This window comes from Grammomys surdaster, unplaced genomic scaffold, assembly GCF_004785775.1.
Source record: "Grammomys surdaster isolate TR1022 unplaced genomic scaffold, NIH_TR_1.0 948, whole genome shotgun sequence".
Taxonomy (NCBI): Eukaryota; Metazoa; Chordata; class Mammalia; order Rodentia; family Muridae; genus Grammomys; species Grammomys surdaster.
This window is the reverse complement of record NW_021605367.1, coordinates 1,112,187-1,139,192: the sequence shown is the minus strand read 5'-3', so window position 1 is coordinate 1,139,192 and position 27,006 is coordinate 1,112,187. Positions and strand designations below refer to the sequence as shown.

Sequence of the window (27,006 nt, the reverse complement as noted above, 5' to 3'; positions counted from 1 at the left end):
TCCCAGCACTTGGGAGGCAGAGGCAGGCGGATTTCTGAGTTCGAGGCCAGCCTGGTCTACAGAGTGAGTTCCAGGACAGCCCGGGGTATAAAAGAGAAACCCTGTCTCGAAAAACAAAACAAAAAAAACAAAAAAAAAGAAAAGAAAGAAAGAAAGAAAGAAAGAAAGAAAGAAAGAAAGAAAGAAAGAGAGAAAGAGAGAAAGAGAGAAAGAAAGAAAGAAAATGTCTGCAGAAGGCACACAGGCAACAGGTTGAGGGTATGAACACGGAGTGAGAGTAGAGGTCTGCCCAAGGTTTCGGTAGGAAAGGGGGACTAGAGGTGTGAGCTGCCACCTATGACACTCCTCTGTAGGATTGGAAACCCATCTTTAGGAGTCACAATGTTCACAGGTGTAGCCACCTGCTACCCTTAGTTCAGCTGTCTCCTCTAGAGCCTGACATCCTGGCCAGTTCTATACCTAGCCAGATACTCCTTTCTACCTGAGCAAGTAGACAAACTCCTGACCTGAAATACTCCTGCTCCAGCAGTATTGGGGCTGGGAGGCAGTCAACCACATTGTACTTGCCATGACTGTGCTCCCGAAATAATTGAAGTACTGATAACAAACACGTTAGGCCACTCTTCCAGTACACAGGCTCCATTACCTGTGTGTCCTTCCTAGAAACACTGGACAAGTACCATTAGGGTCCCAATCAAAGGAAGAGCAGGCATGGCCCAGGGGACCCACAGACCCCACCCTCCATCCTAGGGCCCAAGGCTTCTCCTCCCCCAGATCTTCTGGCCTTGGGCACATGCAATGATAGAGAAGTGAAAGGAGCTGGCCCACCAGGAAAAAGAGGAAGGAGAGGGGACTGACTGGGACAAAGAAGGACTATGGTATCTTGAAGGAGCAGCAGAGCATCTTGGGAGAGCCCAGGTCTCTCCAGAGGGCTGGCTCCTGCCCACGACTCAAGCCTCGCCTTCCTCCTACCCTCTGTGTCGAGCTTGCTGGGCCTAGGTGGAACCTATTCTGATACCTCCCCAAGGTACCTTCTCTCCCTGCCCTGGGAGAGGTTGAGAGAGCTTGTCTTTCCCATCTGTGCAATGGGATTGCTCAAACCTTCTGAGCTCTTATACGGGATCCCTACCCAGTAGAAGGGTAGCAATGCAAACAGCCCCCAAAACTTCTCTCCCTTACCTCCTAGGCTGCTAAGCCTTAGGTCTAAATCTAGCTGCAGAGTAGCATAGGAACTCCCCATAGGATAGAGGCTAAGTTCAATGCCTCTCTCTCTGAATCTGTCAGCCTTGGTAATAGAGAAGAGACTCTGTCCTAAGAGGCCACCGTGGACAACAGGAAGAAGGGATGGTCCAGGTGACCTGCCCTCTGCCTCCTGACAATCCTTCTTGCCCTTCTTTAGTCACCAACTTATATCTGACCGACCTCAGGGGCCTTTGTGCTTGCTTACCTTCCCCCAGCTTGGCCTCATCATTTGATACCTCCCTCTCCAAAGGGACTTTAGCATCATCTCTAGCCCACCTGGGTGTTGTTCTTTCGATGTTTGTTTTTTTAAGCCAGGGTCTCACAGGGCCCAGGCTAGCCTCCAACTCTGCAAATAGCCAAGGCAGGTCTTGAACTTCTGATTCCTCCTGCCTCCACCTCCCGATTCCTCCACCACCACCCACTTCTTTGGTGTGCTGTTTATAGAACTAGGACTCCATCAGCAGCAGGTGTATTTACATGCTTTGTGTCTGTCTGTCCTAGGTCTTGTGACCTAACCCTCTAGAACAGATAAGATCTCATAAAATGCTATGACGCGCACACATTTCCAGCACAATGCAACCGAGCTGAACAAGGACTGAGGGGTCTGTGCCCCAGACCCCACTACCCTCTCCTCGCTACGGAGCTAAGAGGAGTTGCCCTTCCTTCCGCAAGGCCAGGAAAGCAGAGGCAGAGCATGGGCTGTCCTTTCCGGCTGCCGCCGAGCTCTGGCTGCACCCGGAGCTGCGGGTGTCCACCTCCATACAGGATCCGGTCGTGACCGCTAGGGTCCCCAGAAACTTCTCAAAGGTTGTCTTGCGGCTGTACCCCAAGTGGCACGGGGACAGAAGGAGATTGTAGGCCCGAGCCCGAAGAAGGAGCAGGATAGGGCCTCCTCGCTAGCTTGGTGGAGCAGGAGATGAGGACTCGGCCGCGCTTACCTGAGAGCTGGGCTGCGCAGGCCGCGGGACTCCGACCCCTCAGAGGTAGCGAGAACCGGGGAGCGTCGCGCAAGAGCCGCAGCTGAGGTTTTATGTGGGTCGGTCGTAAGAGGCCAGACGCCGCCAGCGCGCAGGACTCAACGGGACCCGCCGACTTCCCTGGTCCTCCCCTGGCAGCCGCGACTTGCAGGCGCCTTGGCTAGTGTTTTTCGTCTAAGCAAAACTGTGAAAACAGTCACAACCCCTGTTTGTGGCACTCATCCCCGCCCCCCTGCCTCCAGCAGCCTATCGTAACGGGATCCCACCCACAGGGGTGGAACAGACCAATAAAATTCCTCAGGGGGTAAGGCGGCCCGCGGAGCTCTTAAAGGGACTGCAGTCGAATCGAAGCAAAGCGTGGGTGACAGAAACTTCAAACGGGGGAATTTTTTTCTGCACAGCTCACCCCTAAAGCGTTTCGGGAAGCGCACCGAGCACTCTCTGTCTTTGCCCCTCATCTTCCTGCGGTCAGCTCTGGTCCTCCGACCGGGTCGCCCTATTTCTTTGAGGGTGGAGCCTAAGGGACTGGCACCCCATAATAGTGACCTCTGGTCACCTGGACCGGGAAGGAGGGAAGGGAGGGCATCCCTTCCTCGGACGCTGTCTGCTTACCCACTTCAAAGGAATCTGGTGTTTACAGGGCTCCAGTCCCGTCTCAGTCATCCTGAAGACTGGGTGCTATTAGTCGCGTTTTTCAGAAGAAACCTGACATTTCTTGAAGGGGTTAAGGGAATGAGTCCAAAGTCATCGGGATAAGAAGTGGCCAGACCAGATCTCCTGCTTAAGCAGGTGCCTTTCAGAGGGACAGTCTTCCCTGACTGTCGCCTTCCCACCCACCCACCCCTCAGGCGGGCGCCTCTGTGGTGTGCGACGCCTCCAGGGCAACTTGGAGGCCTCCTTTCTGGTCACCTGCTTACCTGTGAACCTTTGACCGGCCATAGGAACTTCCCTATAGGCTTTGTATATTCAAACTTGTGGTTGGACCTTTCTCTCTGCATGCATCCTCAGGCCTGGCTTCTCAGATTATCTCTTCAGAGAGAGCTTCTTGGTGTCTCTCTCAAGAGATGGTGTTGACATGCCTGTCCCTTCTCAGGCATGGGGGTGGGGGGACAGTATGTCTCAGCAACACCTTAAGAGGTGACTCAGTGCTGGCTAAAGGTATAGGCATCTGTTTATTATAGGATTCCAGGATTGCCCTGTCCTGGGCACAGTGGGACTGGAATGAGCCTGGTCCTCTTTGTGATTGGTACATGAGACTTAGCTTCCCTGAGACTTCCAGGTTGGGCCCATTTGTCAATTTCTGAGACTCTTAGTCTCAGAAGCTGGCTGTGCCTGCCTGCCTACAAGGTCTGTAACAGCCACAGTGAAAAAAACACCAAGAGATCCCAACTTCCTGCCAAGAGAATACAATGCCCTGCTTAGGAATAATGGCAAAAGCATGTCCTCGGCTCTCCTTGACCTCCAGGGGTCAGAAAGGCCACGGGAATTGAACTCAGGGCTTCTAAAGGCAGTGCATGCTCAGAACCACTAAGCTTTTTCTCCAGTACCTGTCCCCAAGCCCCACTATCAATCACAAGGGCCTAGGGACTAAGCAAACAGGCTGTGGTGGGATGACATGCTTGGAATACCAGTGCCCTAGAGGCTGAGACAGGAACATCATCTCAAGTTTGAGGCTAACCAGGGCTATGTCTCAGAAAAACAGTAACAGTATGCTACTCTGCATTTCACACTCTGGACTTTGGGGCTCCAAGTGTAGGTGTCTGGGAGAGCTTATGGCATTTGTTGAATAATGGAGGTCATCAAATGCCTCTTTCCCTCTGGCAGCAGAGGCAATGGCTCCTCTATCCCTCCATTGTGGTGTCCTCTGCACACAGGACAGTGTGGCGTCTAGGGAGGCACATGAATGGGAATCTGTCAGGTAGTGTTCCGCCTTGCACCAGTGCCGGGTGTGGACAGCTGTGCCAGTCTTGAGAACCTAAAGCATGTTGGGACACTGGGACCCTCCCTATGTCCATTTCACTCGCTGTTCTGACCTTTAAAAATTACAAACCACACATACCTCTTTCTATCCCACTACAGTAAAGGGATTACCCACCTGCAGGGTCCTTCCAGGCCTGTGGTGATTCCACCCCTCTCTGTTGTCACACGGTCTGGCAGGGCCCAGCGTACTTGGACTCTTCACAGAATGTGACTCTAGTGTATCTTGTCCATGACACCCTGCTGGTGTAAGCATGGAGTGGCAGGCCAGAATGAGAGATTCTATAAAGGAGGAAGATAAGTTGTTGTTTTTGTTTGTTTGTTTGTCTGTTTTTGAAGATTTGGGGGCTTGTCATATCATTGGAGCTTGTAGGGGCCTAGGGGCTTATGGTAGACATAATCGCCTTTTCAAAGAACGTATCCTATTATGGTGGCATAATGTGCCTTTTATTCTTTTATTTATTTATTTTTGAGTCTCTGGCATATAGATGCAGTACCTTCTTGCATCTGAATGCTGCTCTGGGTAGCACAGTGGCGTCCAACTTTGAGGGGGAGCTCCAGCAGGAAAGGGGCTGTGGATTCCGGCCTCAGAAGCCATACTACTAGCCTATCTCCCGAAGACATCCTTTAGCACCTAGGGGTATCTCGTGTACTATAAGGCCTGCAGATTCCACCTTCTGAGCTTCCTTCCTGATTCTCTCTCTGCCCTATTCTAGGTTCTGTATAGAATTATTCCAGTTGTACATAAAGCAGAAGTCCAATCCTGCCCTGTGGCTGAGAACCAGATGCCTAGGACTATAGGAACAGTAGCTGCCCTCTCACTGGAAGCATCCAGCCTGTCTCTGCCCACCTCACCAGGTGGCAGTTACGGGTTCATCCTACACCTTGATCCCACAAAACCCTCAGGTGACCTCATGTTAGGACAGAGCTCCAATTGCTAGACAGACTGCTAATCTACAATCTGAGTCTGGGCATTACAGGCTGCGAACCAAGGGAGTGGTAGTCTCTACCCTCCAGCCTGCACTTTTCTACATCATGCACCGCGTCCTTTCCACCTGGAACATCCTTCTCCTCATACCTTTAGTCAGGAAGAAAAGTTTCCGTTGCATCAGGTGGCCATACCGACACCGAGGTCACACGCTAGAAGGCTGGATTGGTCCTCAGAGCCACCAGTGACCCAAAGTCCCGCTTTGTCGCCTTAGCGTGATAACCTCTGAAGGGTTAATTAAGCCTAGTTGTACAGGAGGCGTGGGCTCAGGGTTTTGAAAGCTGTGGGTGGGTTTCCAGGGAGCAGGGCGGGGCTTCATGGTGTGGGCGTGCCCAAACATTCCAGCCCTCCTTCCGCCCTAGACGTGGTGACGTCGGGTTCCTCCTGGCGCTTCCCGGGCAAGGGCGGGTCACGTGATATAGTTTTCGCGCGAAAACCGGTGGCAGCTGGTGCGGTGGAGCTAGCGCAGGCATGGCGGTGAGGAACGGGCTGATCCCGGGCGGGCGGTATTCAGCGGTCTCGGATTGCCTGGCCGGTATCTACCTCCAGTGGCAGGCCTGAGTGCGGGGCTACCTGTGCCAGTCTGGGACGGATCGTCTCTGCTCCCCTCATGTGTCCTTAGGCCCCGGGTCTCCACGCACATTTGGTGGTGAGGTTGCAGGAAATGGAACCTAGAATCTCGCGCATGTAGGGAAAGCAGGCTACCATGTAGCTGCATGCACCCCTACTCTCTTGAGTGTCTTATAGCTGGGCGGTGGAGGCGTATGCCTTTAATCCCAGCACTAGAGAGCTAGAGGCAGGCGGATTTTTGAGTTCTACAGTGTGAGTTCCAGGACAGCCAGACTACACAGAGAAACCCTGTCTCGAAAAGAAAGAAATAGAAAGGGTCTCATTAAGTAACCCAGGCTGGTCTTGAACTGGCTCTGTAGTGCGGGTTAGCCTTGAACTTGGCGATCCTCAGGCTTTAGCCTCTAGGTATTCTGGCTTACATGCCTATGACATCAGGCCTGGCCTTCCTACTCTTACTATTAGCGTTCTCGTGACTCATTAAAGGTCTGTTCTTTCCACCATTCAGTTCTAGAATAGTGTTCCTTCATGCCTCTTTATCTTCACCTCTTGTTCAGCACCCAGCATATTGTGGGATTTGGGTGAGTGGGATGTGGAAGTAGATTATAAACAGATTATAAAAAACTACTTCGTCCCTGGGTTTTTCATAAGAGAGGCACGGAGTGATCTGAGGGTCTTCTCTGTCCTTGAGAACAATTCCTAATGTACAGGAGACAGACTGTGGGAAGGCCCTGTGTTAACAAGGAGGCTGTCAGCCTGTGTCCCTCCAGTGTCTGACTCTTCTCTCTTGCAGGAATCTTCTGAGTCCTTCTCGGCCGCATCTAGCCCTGCCCCTCAGCGGCGGCGGATCAGCGATCCTCTCACCTCCAGCCCAGGCCGCAGCTCCAGACGTGCTGATGCCCTTACCTCCAGCCCTGGCAGAGACCTCCCTCCATTTGAGGATGAGTCCGAGGGGCTGCTGGGCACGGAGGGGCCCATGGAAGAAGAAGAGGATGGAGAGGAACTCATTGGCGATGGCATGGAGAGGTATTTTCAGTCTAGGCTGTGGTTAGGTGGCCTGGCCTTAGGGACCCATGAGTGTATGAACCAACTCAGTTTTGCCTTTGAATGTGGCTTTGTTGGGGGGGGGGTCATGTTCATCAGCCACTGTGAAGATGCTTTAGCTCACTGTATACAGTTCAGACTAGATGTTAAGGCCCCAGCTCAGGAGAAGGGGGACCCATAAAGTCTGATCTGAAGAGCCCTAAAGGGTGGTGCCAACTCAGAAAGATGATTCAATCAGCAAACTTGCACCCAGCCTGCATCAGGCTCTGGATCACAAGTGTTCAGGTTTGTAAGCAGCAAAACAGAAGGTGACTGAGGCTGTTAGGAAACAGTGTAAGCTTTGCCAGTAGGCCGGTAGATCTCTAATTCAGCCTTACCAGCAATTACAGCTGGGATGTGGTACCAGTTATGTGACCACTTAGGAGCCTTGTGGCACCTTTTGTCGGTTTCCATAGGGGATATCTGAGGGGTATGAGCCATCATGGGGACTGTCATGGACTTTTCTGCACCATTTGGTTCTTTAAACACTGCCAGGCTAGGTATGAAGAGACTAGGTCTGTAGTGTGTGTCCATGTACAGAAAGCGCTGATACAGATCACCCTGGGCTCAGCATAAGACCTTCCCTGCAGAGCTGCTCACAGGGGCCTCCTGTGCCACCTCCTCTCTTACTCTTGTGTTTGTACCTCTTTATGTTTGGTTGTTTTTGTTGTTGTTTTTCAAGACAAGGTTTCACTGCGCGTCTCTGACTGTTCAGGGAACTTACCACCACTGCCTGGCTTTTATAACCGCTTCTTTAAAGTGAGAGACACTTTGGAGATGTCTGAGGACAATCTGACTTAGGGTTTGTGTGGAAAGAGGCTAATTTCTATATTAAAGAGTACAGCGCAGGGACGGTCTGTGCAAACTTTCTGAGTGCCATTTTTATCACCCACTGTGGTCTCTTCTGCCTGTTGATCCCAGTGCTAATCATATTCCCAGAACTGGAATCAAGGTGTTCACTCTGCGGCATTCTCAAAAGTTCAGGTTTTGCCGGGCAGTGGTTATGGATTTCTGAGTTTGAGGCCAGCCTGGTCTACTGTGTGAGTTCCAGGACAGCCAGGACTACACAGAGAAACCCTGTCTCAAAAAACAACAACAAAAAAAAGTTCAGGTTTTCTTTTTGTTTGTTTTATTTTGTTTCTTTTGTTTGTTTGTTTGTTTAAATGTATTGAGTGTTTTACCACACGCATGCCTATGCCTGCATAGACCAGAAGAGAGTGTCAGACCCCAGGAAACTGGAGTTAACATGGTTGTGAGCTATCATGGGTGGGAGAGCAGCCAGTCATTTTTTTAAATGTCTTTTTTGTTGTTGTTGTTGTTGTTGTTTTGTTTGTTTTTCGTTTTTTTCGAGACAGGGTTTCTCTGTGTAGCCCTGGCTGTCCTGGAACTCACTCTGTAGACCAGGCTGGCCTTGAACTCAGAAATCCGCCTGTCTCTGCCTCCCAAGTGCTAGGATTAAAGGCGTGCGCCACCACGGCTCGGCTTTTTTAAATGCCTTAATTTTTGTTTTAATGCTTCATGACACCGCTCATTGTGTGTTTGTGTGTGGGTGCATGTGCCATGGCACTCGTGAGCAGGTCAGAGGATGGCTTGCTGGAGTTGAAGTTTGATGAAACTCAGATTATGTGTTTTTTTTTTGTTCTGTTGTAGACTAGCTAGAATCTGAGTGTGCTTCAGGTGACTGAGATCCTTTAAGGGTCAGAACAGACTTTTCTCAGAAACTGTTTTATTCTGTATAGAACCAGTCTGCACTTCTGCCTGCTTTGCCTTTGATGTTATGAAACTGTTTGTTTTCAGAGGATAGTTTGAGAACATTGATAAGAAGACCGGGCAGCTTTGCCAGTCACCCTGAAGAAGGGAGAACTCTGGGGGTCTGTTTCCCTGGCAGCTGCCCGCTCCTGTGGGTAAGCCATGTGGCACTGAGGAAAGAGCCTACAGCCTATTGTGTTTGTCCCTTAGTCCTGATGATAAAATCACGTTATCCCTCAAAGATGAGATGGCACTGCTTTGAGGTGACTCTGGGACTCATCGTAGGGAAGCTGGACCTGGCTCTCTGTGCTTCCTTTCCAGGACCTAATGAGTGGTCACCTGCAATGAGGCTGCTCAGACAATTGAGCCAGTGGGTGTGAGCTCTTCAGGCAGCCAGTCTGGCTGGGTTGTGTTCAGTTGGGGTGAAGGCATAGATAGGGAGGGTGTAATCCCTGGACACACTGGGATCAGCTCTCTGACCTTTTTGGTGTCAAGATCTTGGCTTCCTCTAATTCTGTTTGATTTTCTTCTTATATTTTAAAAAATTATTTATAGGGTCTGGAGAGATGGCTCAGTGGTTAAGAGCGCTGACTGCTCTTCCAGAGGTCCTGAGTTCAAATCCCATCAACCACATGGTGGCTCACAGCTATCCGTAATGAGATTGGATGCCCTATTCTGGTGTGTCCGAAGACAGCGACAGTGTACTTATAAATAAAATAAATAAATAAATCTTTTAAAAAAATTATTTATGTGCATTGGTGGTTTGCCTGCACTTACATCTGTGTGCGGGTATCAGGTTCCCTGGAACTGGAGTTACACAGTTGTGAGCTACTGGGAATTGAACCCAGGTCTTCCTGAAGAGCAGCCATCACTCTTCACTGAGCCGTGTCTCCAGCCCTCTAACTCCATTTTCTTACTGGGAGTTAGGAGCTCTTTGGAGGTCCCCCATGTAAAACAAACAAAACTTGTGTGTACTTGAGTGTCTGGTGTGTGTGCACACGAGTGTGTAGATGCCCACAGAAGCCAGAAGTGTCAGATCCCTGCCTGAAGGTGGAGTTGTACAGGTTCGCTTAGGGGCTGCCTGATCTGAGAGCTGGAAGCTCAGGTCCTGCCGAGCCCTCTCTCCAGCCCAGCCCCTCAGTTGTAAATACACAACAGAGTGTCTTCTCCAGTTTCAGTGTGTGGCTCAGTGGTGTTCATGTGCACCATTCCACTAGAACTTTTTTATGGTCTCAAAACTGAATCTCCCCAAAACACTGACTCTCCATCCCCATTTGGCTGTCTTTCTGGGTCTGACTGCTCTAGACCGCATGGGAGTGCTATGGCTTAATCCATTGGTAAAATGTCAAGATTCATCCATGCAACTTCACCTGTCAAGAGTTTCCTTCTGTTTTAAGGTTGAGTGATAATCTACTTTAATAATCTACCGTGCAGGTTTTTCCACTACCACCCTGGGATGTTATTGCTAACTTCTTTAAAGTTTGGCTCTCTATCTATGTAACCTTGACTGGCCTTTTTTTAGAAGCCTTGTTTCTTTTAGTCTTTGCTAGCTATCCTGTACTTAGAAATGATGTTTTTATTGTGGTAAGAGGGGGAAGGCAGTTCCCCTGAATTCCTTTTTAGATGGCTTTGTTTTACAAAACAAAACCTTCAGATCTGCCTGTCGGCCTCCTGGCTACTGGGAGTAAGGGTGTACACTATTACAGCCGGCTAAAATATTTTTGTTTTTGTTTTGTTTTTAATTTAAAAAGTTATTTTATGTGGGTGTTCTGTGAGTATGTACATTTGAAAGTGCAGGTGCCCAGTATGGGTGCTGGGAATTGAATTCTCATCTCTGCAAGAGCAGTCTGTGAGCTAGGCACATGGGTGCATGCGCGCGCGCGCGCGCGCGCGCGCACACACACACACACACAGAGAGCTTTAAACCCAGCACTTGGGAGGCAGAGACGGGTAGATCTCTTGAGTTCCAGAACAGCCAGAGCTACACAGAGAAATCCTGTTCCGAAAAAAGAAAGTGTAGTAGTAGTGCATTGCTCTTAGCCACTGAACCATCTCTAGCTCCAGATTGTGTTCATTGTTGAGAATTGGTTAGCCAGTTAGTGCCTTGCATTTCCACTAGGGTTGTGGAATTCTAGAGATTTTTGTAGTTTCTATCCTGTTGTGTCTTGAGTCCCCAGTTTCCTCCCTGGCTGTGACAGTTTCATGCTTTCTAGTTTCTGATGAAAGTGGTGCCAATTGGAGATTGTAAATCTCCAATTGACCTTATTTGATACTTTTTCTCAAGATCAGGTTGGGAGACTGCATATAGGGGAAGCATTGGCCGCATCCATCACATACCACCAGTAGGTGGCGCTGTGGATTCGAAGCCTGCTCTCCTGCCCAGACTCACATGGCTGTGTACCTCATGCTCCCAGATAGACCCCCTTTTCCATCCTGGGGGCTTGTCCCTCCTTGATGAAGTCCCTAAATCATATTCTTCAAATTTTCAACTTACTGTTTGCAGCTGTCCAGTGAGGACCTTGTAAGCCCGTAGAGCAGACATAATTCTCAGATGGGTTGTTTGGGGACTCATTGCCCACGGTTGGTCCCTTGCAGAGACTACCGTCCCATTCCGGAGCTCGATGTCTACGAGGCAGAGGGATTGGCCCTGGATGATGAAGATGTGGAAGAGCTGACAGCCAGTCAGAGGGAGGCAGCTGAGCGGGCCATGAGACAGCGGGACCGGGAGGCTGGCAGAGGCCTGGGACGTATGCGCCGGGGGTTGCTGTACGGTATGTGTGGTCGGCATCCCAAAGGTGCCGCTTGGACCCTCGGGTGTGGGGAAGACATGGGCGGCAAGTGTTGTGCAAAGGATGCTGGGAGAGGTTTGCTCAAAGGGATGCTTTGCTACCCAAGACAGCGACGAGGAAGATGAGGAGCGGCCTGCCCGTAAGCGCCGCCATGTAGAGCGCGCCACAGAGGATGGCGAGGAGGATGAAGAGATGATTGAGAGTATTGAGAACCTGGAGGACCTCAAGGGCCACTCGGTGCGAGAGTGGGTGAGCATGGCAGGCCCCAGGCTGGAGATCCACCACCGCTTCAAGAACTTCCTGCGCACCCACGTGGACAGCCATGGCCACAACGTCTTCAAGGAGCGCATCAGTGATATGTGTAAAGGTATGCTCCTTATAGCCTATGGAGAGACGCAGAGGTACAGCGCTTGTCTTGAGTGAGGTCCTGGTTCAGTCTCGGCACCAAGGGGTGAAGATGGCTTTTGAATCCCGCTGGCTTTGTTGTACCACACTGAACACATAATGTACAGGAACATTTGGTGACAAGGACAGAGCCTGAGGAACCCAAGGTCTCTTACATCAGAGATAGGCTGTTTAGGAACATGCTTAAAAATGTATTACTACCCTGTTTTGGTTTTTTGGAGGGTTTATTTTTTGGGGGGTTGTTTTTTGTTTATTTGGGGTTATTTTGGGGGGTTTTTGTTTATTTGTTTGTTTGGTTGGGTTTTCTTGGTTTGGTTTGGCTGATTGGTTGGTTTTTGCAGAATCAGGTTGAACCCAAGGCCTAGCACATTCTAAGCAAGTGTTCTCCCACAGAGCTACTTCCCAGCCTGGGCATTTCAACTTTGATCCAAAAATGGTAGCATTTCTGTGTGACAGCATTGGCTTTACAGTGTATGACAGCTTGGGGCTGTGGCAGCCCCTCCAGCAATGGCTGTAGCTCTTCTGTAGTTTCTCTGTGGCCCGTGGCACACTGCTCTGTAGTCCGAGGCCTCTGTTCCTCCTGGAAATGACAGCCCCAGAGATTTGTATGCTGCTAATATTATCACTTGGGTCTCCATTACACAGCCACAGGTAGTGGGCCTAGGGTGCAAACTGGACTTTCTGTCCCTCTCATGTTTGGTTTGGGTGGAGGGGTTTGGCCAGCAGGGTTCTAAGATGTTAGCTACCTTCATGGCCCTGGCTATGTCATCAGTCCCAACCACCATCCTCCTTAGAGAACCGGGAGAGTTTGGTGGTGAATTATGAAGACTTGGCAGCCCGAGAACACGTGTTGGCATACTTCCTACCCGAGGCACCTGCGGAGCTGCTGCAGATCTTTGATGAGGCTGCCCTGGAGGTCGTGCTGGCCATGTACCCTAAATATGACCGCATCACCAACCACATTCATGTGCGCATCTCCCACCTGCCTCTGGTGGAGGAGCTGCGTTCACTGAGGTGAGCAGAGGGAGAAGCGGGGCCTTGTTCAGAGAGTGGTGAAGGAAGTAGCCCCTTAGCCTCTGTTGTGCTTGTTCCCTCCCAACTCAGGCAGCTGCACCTGAACCAGCTGATCCGTACCAGCGGTGTGGTGACCAGCTGCACTGGAGTCCTGCCCCAGCTCAGCATGGTCAAGTATAACTGTAGCAAGTGCAACTTTATACTAGGGCCTTTCTGCCAGTCTCAGAACCAGGAGGTGAAGCCTGGCTCCTGCCCTGAGTGCCAGTCAGCTGGGCCCTTTGAGATCAACATGGAGGAGGTGAGTAACAGACCTGCCATTCTGTCTTTAGTGTACAAGACCTATCCCATCTATGGGGCCAGAAGACTTTGAGGCAGTTAAACATGGCAGAATGAACTAGAATGGCCCTGTGTCTTCAGGAATTCAGTATATTTGAAACTAAGTGATCCTGTTTGGTGTGTCCGCATTTGTGACCTCTAAAGATACGGGCAAACAGGGCCCACTTATTCTAGAGCACCTGCTTGCCCATCCCATGGGCACCTGGACCATCTGTTAACTTATCTGGAGGGCCTGACTGGCTCCTGGTGCCTTTTGTGGGTGTATCCAGAGTTACAGCCACCTTGGATCCTGCAGAGCCCTGCTTGGGAGACTCCTATACCTCTGGACTCTGAGATCCTGGGTCTAGCAGGATCTTGTGCTTGTCTTCATTTGCAGCTGCCCCTCCTCCCCTTACTGCCTAGCTCTGGGAATGTTAGCACTCTTGATGGTTTCTGTGATTCTGAGCTGTCTGGCCAGTAAGTTGCCCATGACAGTGTTCAAGACCAGGTCTCCTTTAACCCTGGGACCCAGCTCCAAGGCTGCACTTAGCTGTGCCCTCTCCATCCTTTGCAGCCCCACCTTAGCTGTGTCTCAAACTTAGTGAGCTGTACTGTGCAGGGATTAGCAAGTGGGTCCAGTGTGTGCTGGCCTTGCTGGCTGCCCAATGTGTTCCTTGGGTCTCCTTAGTCTTGATTATGTTCTGGAAGGGAGGTTCCTCGGCTTCTCATTGAAAAACAAATGTTTGGAAGCTTTGTCCAAGGCCTCCCGGGCAGCAGTGTCCTGAGGATCAGGCAAGCATGTAGATGTGACTGTATGCTTCTTTTATTGGGACAGGGGCTTACTCTAACCATGACTAGCCTCAAATTCACAGACATCTACCTAACTGTGCCTCCGGAGCTCTGGGCCTAAAGGTGTACACCACCATGACCTGATAGTGTGCTCTTTTAGCTACTGTGTCTTATGGATCAGGCAGCTCTGGGCGCCTGTAACTAAACCCCTGGTGTAATTGACTTGAAGGAGAAAAGTTGATTTATGGCTTGGCTTTAGAGTCACATTTGGGGTCAGTTGACCGTGTGGTTTTGGGCCTGTGTGTTCACCTCACATCAGAGACACAGAAGAGAACAAGAGACTAGCCAGTATCCTTTAGTCCCCTTCAAGGGCATACCTCTGTGACCTAAGGCCTCTCACAAGTCTCCATCGTCTTTCATACATGGACTGAAGGATCAGTGTCCTACAAAGAGGCCATAGGGGACATTTGCAGCCCGGACTGTAGTGCGTTGTCTCCTTTTCGGATAGTAAATGAGCTAGCGGGATGTTACGGCACATGGCACATCTCCACCATGTGGTCCTGCTCTGCCACTCGTGGGTGTTGCTGTAGATGCCACATACACATGGCCTGGCTTGACCCTCAGAAGGTCATGCTTAAAATTCAGTATCCCCTTCTGTCAAGGCTCGCCCTAGGTGTGGACACAGGTGAATCTAGGCTCTGGGGCGTAGAATAGATCCTGGAGCCCAGGAGGAGGAAGACACTGCCTAGGGGTGGTGGGAGGTGAAGAGACTTACTGGGTCATGGTTGGCCTGCCCTTTGGTCTCTGTGGCTTTCCTGGCCCGCAGTAAGGTCAGAGCACATGGGAAAGCTGTGCTTTGAGGAGAGTGGTTGGCCATGTAGGTTGACCATGATCTTCTCTGTCCTGTGCAGACCATCTATCAGAACTACCAACGTATCCGCATCCAGGAGAGTCCCGGCAAGGTGGCGGCTGGGCGGCTGCCCCGTTCCAAGGATGCCATTCTCCTGGCTGATCTGGTGGACAGCTGCAAGCCAGGAGACGAGATAGTGAGTGAATGTTAGGAACTGGTAGTATCTGCTGTGGCCAGTAGAGATGGGGTCCAGGTCTGTGGGTGAGCTCAGCCTGGCACCAGCCCTTGAGTCAGGAGGAGAGCTTTTCTCCTGCTTGTTGGAGTGGCGGGTATTGCCCAGAGTTGCTGTGACAGTACAAGAGGAAAGGTTTATCGTGGGTCGGTGCCAGAGGCCTGCATTCATGGTCTTTGGGCCTGTGGCTGTAGCTGCACAGCTCATGGGGCCAGAAAGCAGAGAGACCTGGGAGATATGTCAGGGTCTAGATCATCCCATGGCCACAGCTTAAGTGGCCTCACTAAGACGTTGTGGTTGTACCAAGTTGAGAATGAAGCCTTTAATGAAGCTTCTTCCTCTGCCCCTGGCACTCCCATGGAAAGCAGGCTGGGACAAAGCTTGTTTCTGAGCTTGTGGGTTGTTCGTCTTGTTTGGATCGTGGGGTGGAGATAGGGAAAGCAGTGTGCATGTGGGTCCTTCCTTGGCTCAGGACCTCAGGTTGCTCCCTCTGACTTGTGACCGTTCCTTCCCAGGAGCTGACCGGCATTTACCACAATAACTATGATGGCTCTCTTAACACTGCCAATGGCTTTCCAGTCTTTGCCACTATCATCTTGGCCAACCATGTTGCCAAGAAGGACAACAAAGTAGCTGTGGGTGAGCTCACCGATGAGGACGTGAAGATGATCACCAGTCTTTCCAAGGATCAGCAAATCGGAGAGAAGGCAGGTCCCTGGAATCTCGGGACCCAACACCCTACCGGCTGGGTGGGAACTCAGAATATGGGCCGTGGTGACAGGCTCTGATATGGGGGACAGCAGCCCCAGCTCTATCTGGAGTCTTGAATCCAAGATCAAAGGTTACCTGAGGCAAGGGCCTTTATGACATGACAGAAGATTTCATGTACCAGAAGGGCAAAGGTTCAGCTCCTTTTGATGGGAGCCTACTGTATATGCTGCTAAGCCCTGCTGGCCTGGAAACTGAGTCTTGGGATAGGATTGTGGCTTCTAGGGATAACATTCTCGGCACTGTCCTCTGCCCTATGTCCTATGTCAGTCATAACCAGTCTTGTTGCTTTGAGCCTCTCAGTGAGATTTTATTTGTTGCTCTATCCGTGCTTTAAAGGGAAAAGTGTGTTCTGGTTTCCTTTCTATATCAAGACCATGACCAAAAGCAGCTTGGGGAGGAGTGAGTTTATCTGGCTTCATGCCCTGATGGTAGTCAGTCATTGAGAGAAGCCAGTGTGGGAACTTACATTTCTTACCTGCCTGTTAGGTTCAGTCTCATGGGTCTCCCTCTACCCCTTAGATCTTTGCCAGCATTGCACCCTCCATCTATGGGCATGAAGACATCAAGAGAGGCCTGGCTCTGGCCCTGTTTGGAGGGGAGCCCAAAAACCCAGGTGAGCCCCCCTTGCTAGCTCTCACTGAGGGAATTATAGGGTCTTTATTTTAAGCATAAGAATTAACAAGAGGTTGCAGGGAGTGTGGACTTTGTGACCTGCTCTGCTCTGATGGGCTGTCTCTGCTGGTTGGCTGTGGTCTGGCCTCAGGCTATAATCTCACTGTGTCTCTGGTGCACAGGGCATGTGTGTGCTGGTGTGCTTGTGTCCCAGAGCTCCATAGCACATTGCTCTGGACTCAGCTTACCAGGGTCCTGGGCATGGATGCTCCCTGCTTTGCTGCGGAACAAGCTTGAGTTGGAAGGATCTAGCCTGTCCTCTGGCCCTCCTTCCTTCCTACACACACCTGTCTCCATCCCTTCCTCCTCCTGCAGGTGGAAAGCACAAGGTTCGAGGGGACATTAATGTGCTCTTGTGTGGGGACCCTGGCACAGCAAAGTCCCAGTTCCTCAAATACATAGAGAAAGTGTCTAGCCGTGCCATCTTCACCACGGGCCAAGGAGCATCAGCCGTGGGTCTCACTGCGTATGTCCAGAGGCATCCTGTCAGCAGAGAGTGGACCTTAGAGGCTGGAGCCCTGGTTCTGGCCGACCGGGGCGTGTGTCTCATTGATGAGTTTGACAAGGTGGGTGTTTGGGCTTTGGAGCTGAGTTCTTAGTGATGGGAGGGCTTTATTAGAGAGTGCCCTGTGTTGTGCAGATGAATGACCAGGACAGGACCAGCATCCACGAGGCAATGGAGCAGCAAAGCATCTCCATCTCCAAGGCTGGCATTGTTACCTCGCTGCAAGCCCGCTGCACCGTCATAGCTGCTGCCAACCCCATAGGTATGTCTGCGGTAGTACAGGCCTGGGGACAGCAGCAGACAGCGCCATCCAGCGTGTCCTACCAGATGGGGGCAGAGGAGGAAGGGCCTGGGAACCTGGGGTGACTGTCCATCTGTTCTTTACATCACCTTTGGCTGCTTTGATCCTTTGTCCAAATGAGGCTTCTCCCAGGCCCAGCCAGTAGGTGACTAGTACCCAGGGGCCCATTTATCTTCTGATCAGAGTGGGACTTTGCTTTGGAGCAGCTGTGGGTCTAATGGAATCTGGCATAGTGTCTCCAATCCCCTCTCCTTCCCCCCCTCCCCTGCCCTAGAGGTACCCTGGTCCTGGAAAAGGTTCCAGAGCCATGGGTGGGTGGGTGGGTGGGTGGGTGGGTGGGTGGGGGGGTGGGTGGGTGGGTGGATGGATGGATGGATGGATGGACACACTGAGAGCTTGCCTCTTCTTTCAGGGGGCCGCTATGACCCTTCACTGACCTTCTCAGAGAATGTAGACCTCACAGAGCCCATCATTTCCCGCTTTGATGTCCTGTGTGTGGTGAGGGACACTGTTGATCCAGTTCAGGTACATCCCCATATCCCTCATGCCACCTGTAGATACTGGGCCATTGCCTGGAGCATGGGCTGTGCTGGGTGGACATGTCCTCATACGCAGGTATCATCCTGACATCTTACGGCTTCCCCAGCTCCTGGCTGCCTACCCAGTTTAGTCACAGACTATACCCTGTCCTAAATCCCTTCCTCTAGCTCTGCCCTCTGACCCAAGGGACTGCTGTTGTCTGGGCTGGTTGCTTATTTGCCTGGCAGTTAAAAGAATACATTACATGGCACCGGTCCTCCAGGGCGACCCACAAAAGCTCTGCTTTGTGATCAGCACATGTTCCACTCCCACCCTGCACCTGCTGGCTAGGGGGTAGCTGCCTGCACTGCCCTGCACGCTCTGCAGCTGCTGTCTTCCTGTTACATGAGCCCATTGCCTGCTCTCCCAAGAGGTGACCCCGGGCTTTAAATGTGCTCTTTCCTCTGGAGTGCCCTTTCCCCCACAGATACCTCTTAGATTGTCCTGTGGTGAGAGGCTTCTTGGCAACTGGATTCACCTTGGTTCCATTTTTTTTCCTTAGCTTATTACTTTTTATTATCTTTTTTTGTTTTTTTGCATTTAGTTTTTAAGACTTAAGAATTATTTCTCAGGCTAGAGAGATAGATAGTTCAGTGGTTAAGATCACTGACTGCTGTTCCAAAGGTCCCGAATTCAATCCCAGCATCCACATGGTGGCTCACAACCATCTGTAATGGGATCTTCTGTTGTGTCTGAAGACAGCTACAGTGTACTCATATACATAAAATAAATCTTTAAAAAAAAAAAAAGAAAGAAAGAGTGCTTAATACCTTAAATATTTTTTTTTTCTCAATTCTTGGCTTCACGTTCTGTCTTTGCTCCTGAGTAGCTGGGATTATCACCGGTGCACGGCTGTCTCCTGCCCACTCTCGTCCTCATGAGCCTGCCTAGTCGTAGTCAAGTGTGGCAGTCACTCTCCTTGCTGTGTAGCTTTTCCTGCCTTCCTATCCACACGCCTTATTGTGCCCTCCTGATCTCTTGTCCTAGGATGAGATGCTGGCCCGCTTTGTGGTTGGCAGCCATGTCAGACACCACCCCAGCAACAAGAAGGACGAAGGGCTGACCAACGGTGGCATCTTGGAGCCGGCCATGCCCAACACATACGGTGTGGAGCCCCTGCCTCAGGAGGTCCTGAAGAAATATATCATCTATGCCAAGGAGAGGGTCCACCCGAAGCTGAACCAGATGGACCAGGACAAAGTAGCCAGGATGTACAGCGACCTGAGGAAGGAGTCCATGGTGAGCTAGTGGGACACTGGGCTGGTTTTCTGACCCAGACGCAGGGTGGGATCAGAGCAGACAGTATTAAGGAGAAACCTCTGGGGCTTGGCACCACTCTGGTGAGAGCCTGCCTTGCATGGGCATGGTACCTTCCCCGGCACTGAAAAAAACTGGCGTTCCATACCTTAAGTATTAAGTTACAGATGGGCTTTAACTGTGTGCAAGAGTGTCATAGTGTTTTTATTGCTAACATTTTATATTAGCTGGTTTGAGTTCCCTGCTTTGGTACCAGATCACAAGGCCACTGGCTATCTTACAACAACTCACCGAGAAACCAGCTGGGCTTTTTTTTCCTTTTTTTTTTTTTTTAGTATAGAATAGTTTAATCAGGGCATGGGAGGGGGGTTAAGAGGGTAGTAGTGGCAAAGAAAGGCAGAGAGAGAGAGTAGAGAATTAGAGGAGTAAAGGCTGGCTATTAGCACTTGGGGGAAGGGAAGCGAGAAAGAGTAAGAAGAGCAAAAGCAGGGTTTTGTTTTTCTTTTATATTTAATGTTATCCACCATTCCACTGTCTTGGTTCATATAGAAACAATGACTTCACTCTCATTGTTCTAGAGCACATAATGCTCCATGTAAACTAGACGCGGGTATAACTGACCAGAGGGATACAAGCTAGGGGCAGAACAGGCAGTGGTGCCAGTGGTGGCCACACAGGCCAGGTTTTGCACCTGGCCTTGGAGCTGAGCATGGCTGCCTGGCATTTGCCTCTGGTACCTTCTGTCCCCTCTTCCTGAGGAAAACCTCAACGTTGTTCTCTGCAGGCAACGGGCAGTATTCCCATCACAGTGCGCCACATCGAGTCCATGATCCGCATGGCAGAGGCCCACGCACGCATGCACCTGCGGGACTACGTGATGGAAGACGATGTCAACATGGCCATCCGCGTGATGCTGGAGAGCTTCATTGACACCCAGAAGTTCAGCGTCATGCGTAGCATGCGCAAGGTGGGTGTGGCTGAGGCCAGGTTCCTGGCCTGTTTGGGGGACTGGAAGATGTCCTGGAGCTTTGGTTAGCTGTGGTCTAGGCATCTCAGAGGAGCCACTTAAGCCAAGAAGGTGGCCTGACAGGACTAGCAGGTGAGCTGACTTCTGACCGCTGTCCTCTTCTCACAGACTTTTGCCCGGTATCTCTCCTTCCGGCGAGATAACAATGATCTGCTGCTCTTCATACTGAAGCAGCTGGTGGCTGAGCAGGTGACATATCAACGCAACCGCTTTGGGGCCCAGCAGGACACCATTGAAATACCTGAGAAGGACCTGATGGACAAGGTATGCAAGAACAGGGCAGGGGCAGGGCTTGTTGTTCTGGGGAGCTTGTGGCCATCTTTGGTGTGCCATCATCAGGTAACAGGCAGTTGAGCTAGAGATAGGCAGAGGGAAACCGGTACCAGCAGCCTTGTCCGAGTACCTGTGAAGCTGGTGAAGCTCGGATTTGGAGCGCTGAACCAACAGCCCTTCCAGAGTTGAGAGCTGCCATCTTCCCCTGCTAATGACTCTGATGCCGTTCTTTCTCCAGGCCAGGCAGATCAATATCCACAACCTCTCTGCCTTCTACGACAGCGACCTCTTCAAGATCAACAAGTTCAGCCGTGACCTGAAACGCAAACTGATCTTACAGCAGTTCTGAGGCCAGCACGGGACTCCTCTGTGTCTGGACAAGGCTCGGTCACCATTCTGAAGACACAGCCTACTTCCACCAGGGACTCTGTGGAGGTGGGATGATGGCTTAATGCAGACCATTACCCATGAGCCCCTGGGCCAAGGCTATAGTGTTACATGACTGTATTTATTCTTCTGCTCCCTCTAGAGCACTCTTCTTTGCCAGATCCTCTGTCCAAGGCTCATTAGAAGGCTGGGGTTGTGTTCAGGTGACGGACTGCGCCAAAACTATTGCTGTTTTGGCATGAGTTATATTTCTGGACTGTTTCTTCCCCTTTTAGATAAAGAGCAACTTAAAAGTGTTTGCAAACTTTTCCAGAACATTCCTTGTGATGGAGGAGCACAAGACCCTGCCTACCGAGGGCCATGTTCCTCATGATGGTTTTCTTCCCACCTAGCCAGTGCCTTCATTTGCTTCTTGTACAGGTTCTTGTAGTTTATTTTTTAATAAATTTGAATAAAACCTAAATAGTGTTATTCCTTTGGTTCTGGTTTAATGTGCCAACTAGGCTTCCCTGAGCTTTTTTTTAAGCCCTTTCTGCAACATGAAGTAGGTCTGGTTAGATCTGCTTTGTGGATGTGTCCTGTACTCTGGGTTTTAAATGCCCACCTTAAGGGTCATTGCTAATGAGATAGCCATCTTTGTTTATTTGTTTGTTTTAATTTATTTATTTTATTTATATGAGTACATTGTAACCGTCTTCAGACACACCAGAAGAGGGCATCAGATCCCATTACAGATGGTTGTCAGCCACCATGTGCTTGCTGGGAATTGATGTCTGGAAGAGCAGTTAGTGCTCTTAACCATGGAGCCATCTCTCTAGCCCAAGATAGCCATTTTTCTACCCAAGGTCTCACCATGTAAACCTGGCTGGCCTGGAACTTAGTACGGAGGTCTACCAGTAGTCTTGCTCACTGCTGATTCACCAGCTTGGAGTCCTGTGGGAGGAAGTGAGGTTATTGGATCCTATTGTTTCCAGGCTACTGTGACATCTGTCACTATGAAGTGTTTTCTCAGTACACTCAACAGGCAATGGGTAAATCTTTGGAACTTAGCCCCAAACCTTACTTTCTTATAAGCTGATTATCTCAGGTCATGCCAATAGAGAGCTGAGTAAGGCAAGCCACAGCTGTTAAACACAGAGAACTGACATCTTTATAGTAATGGGTTCTTGTGTTCAGACAAGATACATCTTTACCCATTGTCTCTGCTTCCTAAGAAGCTGAAGACCCTTCTGCATTTAGAGTCTACAGGTCTGGTTTGGTTTCTTCTGGCTTTTAATTGTGCCTTTAAGACTGAATGTTCTCCTTTTTTTTTTTTTTAAGCAGTGCCAGAACAAGCCAGAGTCCCATTCATGTCCTGCAAGAGCTGCCCTGAGCCACACTTCCCAGGGGTCACCATAGCAGGACCAACTGTCTACTTCTCTTCAACTTTGAATTCTGTTTGACAGGTTCCTAAGCTTTGCAGTTTTTCCAGTTTCACGTTTTCCTTTATCCAGTGGCCTCTTACAGAATTCAGCAGTTTGGGTATTAGCAATGCTCCTCTTGCCTTGATCTCTCGGCACACATTAACGAACACACCATGAACTCTAGTGTGTTACTGATTGTAGGTTTCTGGGAGAACCTCTTCTGGCTCATAGAAGTTTCCTTCTCTGAGTTTGTATCCCTGCAAAGGTTTTGTTTGCTCTTTTTATAGAGAAGCCAAGTTTAATCACATAATTGAGAGAATAAGGCTTGTGTCTTTTTCTCATACTCTACCAGTCATGTCCCTGAGCTGAGCCTTGCTTAGCTGTGACAGTAATGCCTGGGATGAATGGCTGTAGGCGGCGTGCTTGTGATTGTGAGGCTGTGGCTGCTGGGTGAGACGGGCTCCTTTGTTTCTCATAGCTATTGGTCTCTTAGCTTTTTTACTACTGGGATGAATGTCACTAAACCTAATTTTATTTTAAAGCATTCACTTAGGGGCTGGGGAGATTGCTCAGCTTTTGTTTTTGTTTGCTTTTTGTTTGGTTTGGTTTGGGTTTGAGTTTTTTGAGACAGGATTTCTCTGTAGTTCTGGCTGTCTTGGAAACTCACTCTGTAGTCTAGGCTGGCGTCAAACGCAGAGATCCATTCGCCTGCCTCTGCCGCCCGAGTGCTGTGATTAAAGACTTGCACCATCACGCCTGGCAATTGCACCGTGCTTGGTGTTTGCTCAGTTTTTAAAACACGGAGGATGTTGAGTATAGTCTCAGAACCTATGTAAAAATGCCAGGAGCACAGGTGTGTTTGTCCCTGCACTGGAGAGGCAGGGAGAGGCAGATCCCTGGGCCTCAGTGGCCAGCCAGACTACCCTGCTTAGCCAGCTCCAGATAAAGAAAGATCCCATCTCAAACAGTGGACAATGCCTGAGAGGTGACACTCCAGGTTGTCTTTTTTACACACACTTGCACACAGGCATTCATTTAGACTTTTATTTTACTATTAGTGTATGTGCCTCTGTGTGCAGGTGCATGTGTGTGTGCAGGTGCAGATCAGAAAACAACACTCAGGAGTTAGTTCTCTTTCACCATTGGTTGGTTCCAGGCATAAACTTAGGTTATCAGGCTTGGTGTCAGGTAGGTGCCTTGCCGAGCCATCTCACCTGCATCATTGAGACCAGTGGTTCTCAACCTTCCTAACGTAGCAACCCTTTAGTACAGTTCCCATGCTGTGGTGATCCCCAGCCATAAAATTATTTTCATTGCTAATTCATAACTGTAAATTTGCTACTGTTAGGAATTGTAATGTAGGTTGAGATGTCTGATATGCAACAGAGTCTTTGCCCTCCAAAGGGGTCACAACCCACAGTTTGAGAACCACTGATTTAGACTTTAAATTTTATCCATAAGTCATGGTGTTTTTCTTACAAATTTTAAAATCAAATTTGTACTTTTATTTTCTTAATGTCCTTGATGCTGTAGGTGTTCTGCTTTACACACACACACACACACACTTATTTTTCGACAAGGTCTAACTAACTATGTAGCCCTGGCTAGCCTGGAACTCAAAAGATATCCTTCTGGCTTTGCCTCTTTTTTTTGTTGTTTTTGTGATTGATGTGGAAGGACCCAGCCCACTGTAGGTAGGGCCAACTCCTAGACAGGTGATCCTGGGTTCTATAAGAATGCAGGCTGAGCAAGCCATGGGGAACAAGCCAGTAAGCAGCACTCCTCCATGGACTCTGCATCAGCTCCTGCCTCCAGGTTCCTGCCCTGTTTGAGTTCCTGTCCTGACTTCCTTTGATGATGAACAATTCTCTCTCTCTCTCTCTCTCTCTCTCTCTCTCTCTCTCTCTCTCTCTCTCTGTGTGTGTGTGTGTGTGGTATGTGTGTGTGTGTGTGTGTGTGAGAGAGAGAGAGAGAGAGAGAGAGAGAGAGAGAGAGAGAGGTGTATGCATCCATGTACAGAGACCACAAGAGGGTGTCAGATCTGGAACTGGAGTTTCAGGCAGTTTTCGATGGTGTATGGGTGTTGGGAACCAAACCCTGGCCCTCTAGAACAGCAGGCACTCTTAACTGTTGAGGTGTCTCTCTAGCCCCTGCCATTTGCTTCTTATTTTTCAGTAGTCCTCACGGTTATGTACCTGCCAGCCCCCAACACGAGGAAGAACTCTCTGGCTATGCTGTATGTGTGTCTTCCCATCATTTTCAGGAGGGGAAGCAGCCTCTGCCCAGGGGCACCTGATTGTCTTGTGGGAAGTTAGTTTTTCCAGATATGGGAGAGGTTAAACCATGCTTGTAATTAATAAGAATGATCTGGAAGAGACTGGGGCAACGCCACAGTGAAGTGAGAGGAGAAGCCCAGGTGGATGGAGATGCTGACCTAGACATGTCTCACTCTGCTTTTCCAAACCAGATTCTCTAACACTTGACACTGGAGGTTTCTCTGTGACCTGTTGTCTCCCCTCCAGTCCCCTCTCCCCAGAACAACGGTCACTATAAGAACAATGTCCATGATGTTCAAACAGTTCAGGAGAGCAAGGGCTGTTAACTTTCTGGACATTTTATTTAGTTTCCATGCCTGGGTCCTCTGGGTGGCCTGGCTTTCCACAGAAACTTTACACACCTGTTCTTCTCTAACTTGAGCTTGTGATTAGAGTGTGTATTTGCATATGTGCATGTGCTTGCACATGTACACACCACACACACACACCAGTCCACAAACACTAGCCAGTATGGGCACTCTCCGTGTCCTATCAGCTCTATCTCAGTGCTCTGCTGACTTGAACTCACAGCTTAGCCTAGGTTAGACTTATCACTACCCCCAAGGATACCAGCAATGACCTTCTCCTTGGTCATCGATGGTTTTCTTGAGTACTTGTCCACTTCCATTCATGAGACCTAGTTAAACCATAATTCCTACTTTAGAAATGAGTTTCTTACAGGACAAAGTTTATACTTACCCTGACATCCATAATCCTTCACTCTCTAGGATCTAGCCCACCTACACTGCCCATCGAACGATGCAGGCTGTATAGTCAGGTTGTCCTCTGGCTAGGTGAAGGATATGAGGGTCTTCACCCCTGTATTCTGTTGATGCTTTGCTCTGTGTCCTTAGGTTAGCCACTTAATCCTTGTGTTTAGGGTTCTCATATTAAAGGATAAACTACAGAACTGTTAAACACCACACATCTCTGTCTTCTGCTCTCTCTCCCAATGATATTTATTCTCCCGCATATGACAGAGCATGCCCATTCTCTCTCCTTGAAGCCCATGTCTTGCCTGTACCTTTGTCTCAAATCCTGTTTTTCTAAATAAACTAGAAGAGCCAGGTGTATCTGCCTATCTAATGATACTCACTGCATCAAGGAGTGGATATGTTTACAGAAGTATCCAGAATAGACCAGGCATGATATCACAAGCCTTTAATCACAGCACTCTGGAAGAGGCAGATGGATATCTATAAGTTCAAGGCCAATCTGGTCTACATTAGGAGTTCTGGGCCAGTCAAAACTATAAAAGTATAAATAACATTTTTTATCTTTAAAAAGTTTTTTTTTGAGGGGGCTGGCTGGAGAGATGGCTCAGTGGTTAAGAGTACTGAACACTCTTCCAGAGGTCCTAAATTCAATTCCCAGCAAGCACATGGTACCTCACAACCATCTGTAATGGGATCTGATGCCCTCTTCTGGCATGTCTGAAAACAGCTAATATATGTAGTAAGCATTTAAACTCAATTGGGGGGTTTCTTCCTCATCTTTTTCTTTTCAACCCCCTTTCCCTTACTTAAGGAAGAAAGGAAGATAGAGAAAAGGAAGGGAAAAAGAAAAGAAATCCCTAAATCTAACCTCTTTATTTCATTTCCTCCCTATTCAAGACCATAATTATTTGTAAACCATCTCCTAAAATGACCAAAACTATCCATCCCAACTCAAGGGATGATCTTCTTGTAATTGCTTCCTGCTGAATTGGGGCAAAGAATTTCTTTTTGGGGACCCAAGAAAATTAGAAAAACATAAAAATGGTTAGTCTTAAGAAAGCTAGCTGTATGCCGGGTGGTGGTGGCACATGCATTTAATCCCAGCACTTGGGAGGCAGAGGCAGGCGGATTTCTGAGTTCGAGGCCAGCCTGGTCTACAGAGTGAGTTCCAGAACAGCCTGGGCTACACAGAGAAACCGTGTCTTGAAAAACCAAAAAAAAAAGATAGCCATAGCGTTTGTTGTCCAGTCTCTGTATGTTGAGAAATGTAGGGTTAAATGAAGTCTAACTGGAATAGTCTGAAAGACTGGACCAAGTGAGCTAGCTATTCTGAAAATGTCCTGGAAGCAAGTCTTTAGAGGAAACAGCTTTGATGCAAGTGAGTTAGGATGAAACAAGAAGCTGGAACAGCAGGTCTCAGCATCTCAGCATCCTTGAGGGTGAATCCTGTCAAGGCTGCCTCTTGGTCTTCCATTCTGCAATACACAAACCTTATAAGCAATACATAGTTCTATAAAGACATTTGTATCAAAAGTGCAGGGTGCAGAGATCAATTAAGAATGATTTCTTGCTCTTTGTTTGAACAGGTGAAAGAGAACTGTCTTTCTTCAGAAGTTAGTCTGATCATATAATCAAACTCAAAATAAATCTTAATTTATGCTATCTGAAAGAATGGCATGTAATAATAAGTCATAAGAATTTTGTAGTCAATATAATTTGTTGGTTCTATATGGACATTTAAATCTCAGCCAGTCCCAGAGCTATCCGCATGTTCAAGGATCAGGGTATACGTTACCCATCTTGTTGATCTTGTCAATCTTCCT

The 27,006-nt window shown here is 49.3% G+C and overlaps 2 protein-coding genes across 5 annotated transcripts in view; one reads left to right on the top strand and one right to left on the bottom strand.

The window, feature by feature from the left end:
• Tpra1 (transmembrane protein adipocyte associated 1) overlaps positions 1–4,478 on the bottom strand; it is a 12,530-nt gene extending 8,052 nt beyond the window's left edge. For 3 of the 4 annotated variants that reach the window (XM_028782975.1, XM_028782973.1, XM_028782976.1), the window contains exons 1-2: positions 4,315–4,478; positions 2,181–2,403 (exon numbers count right to left, since the gene is read on the bottom strand). The gene's annotated coding sequence lies outside the window, so the exon portion shown is untranslated. Of the gene's footprint in view, positions 1–2,180; positions 2,432–4,314 lie in introns of those variants that run through there. The other variant, XM_028782974.1, reaches the window with a different exon arrangement.
• Positions 4,479–5,535: 1,057 nt separating this feature from the next.
• Mcm2 (minichromosome maintenance complex component 2) lies at positions 5,536–21,221 on the top strand. Its single transcript, XM_028782964.1, has 16 exons — positions 5,536–5,661; positions 6,545–6,777; positions 11,179–11,354; positions 11,479–11,739; positions 12,572–12,791; positions 12,882–13,089; positions 14,807–14,941; positions 15,493–15,684; positions 16,268–16,361; positions 16,736–16,986; positions 17,061–17,187; positions 17,639–17,751; positions 18,793–19,044; positions 19,847–20,029; positions 20,198–20,353; positions 20,601–21,221. The coding sequence occupies exons 1-16, from the start codon at positions 5,656–5,658 to the stop codon at positions 20,709–20,711; spliced, it is 2,718 nt and encodes a 905-aa protein (XP_028638797.1). The 5' UTR covers positions 5,536–5,655; the 3' UTR covers positions 20,712–21,221.
• Positions 21,222–27,006: the final 5,785 nt, after the last annotated feature.

Excerpts from the sequence above, each read along its gene's own strand:
- Mcm2 (XM_028782964.1), top strand. Across the intron at positions 11,740-12,571 it reads CATCAGTGATATGTGTAAAG|AGAACCGGGAGAGTTTGGTG; the intron begins GTATGCTCCTTA and ends CATCCTCCTTAG. Across the intron at positions 20,354-20,600 it reads AGAAGGACCTGATGGACAAG|GCCAGGCAGATCAATATCCA; the intron begins GTATGCAAGAAC and ends TTCTTTCTCCAG.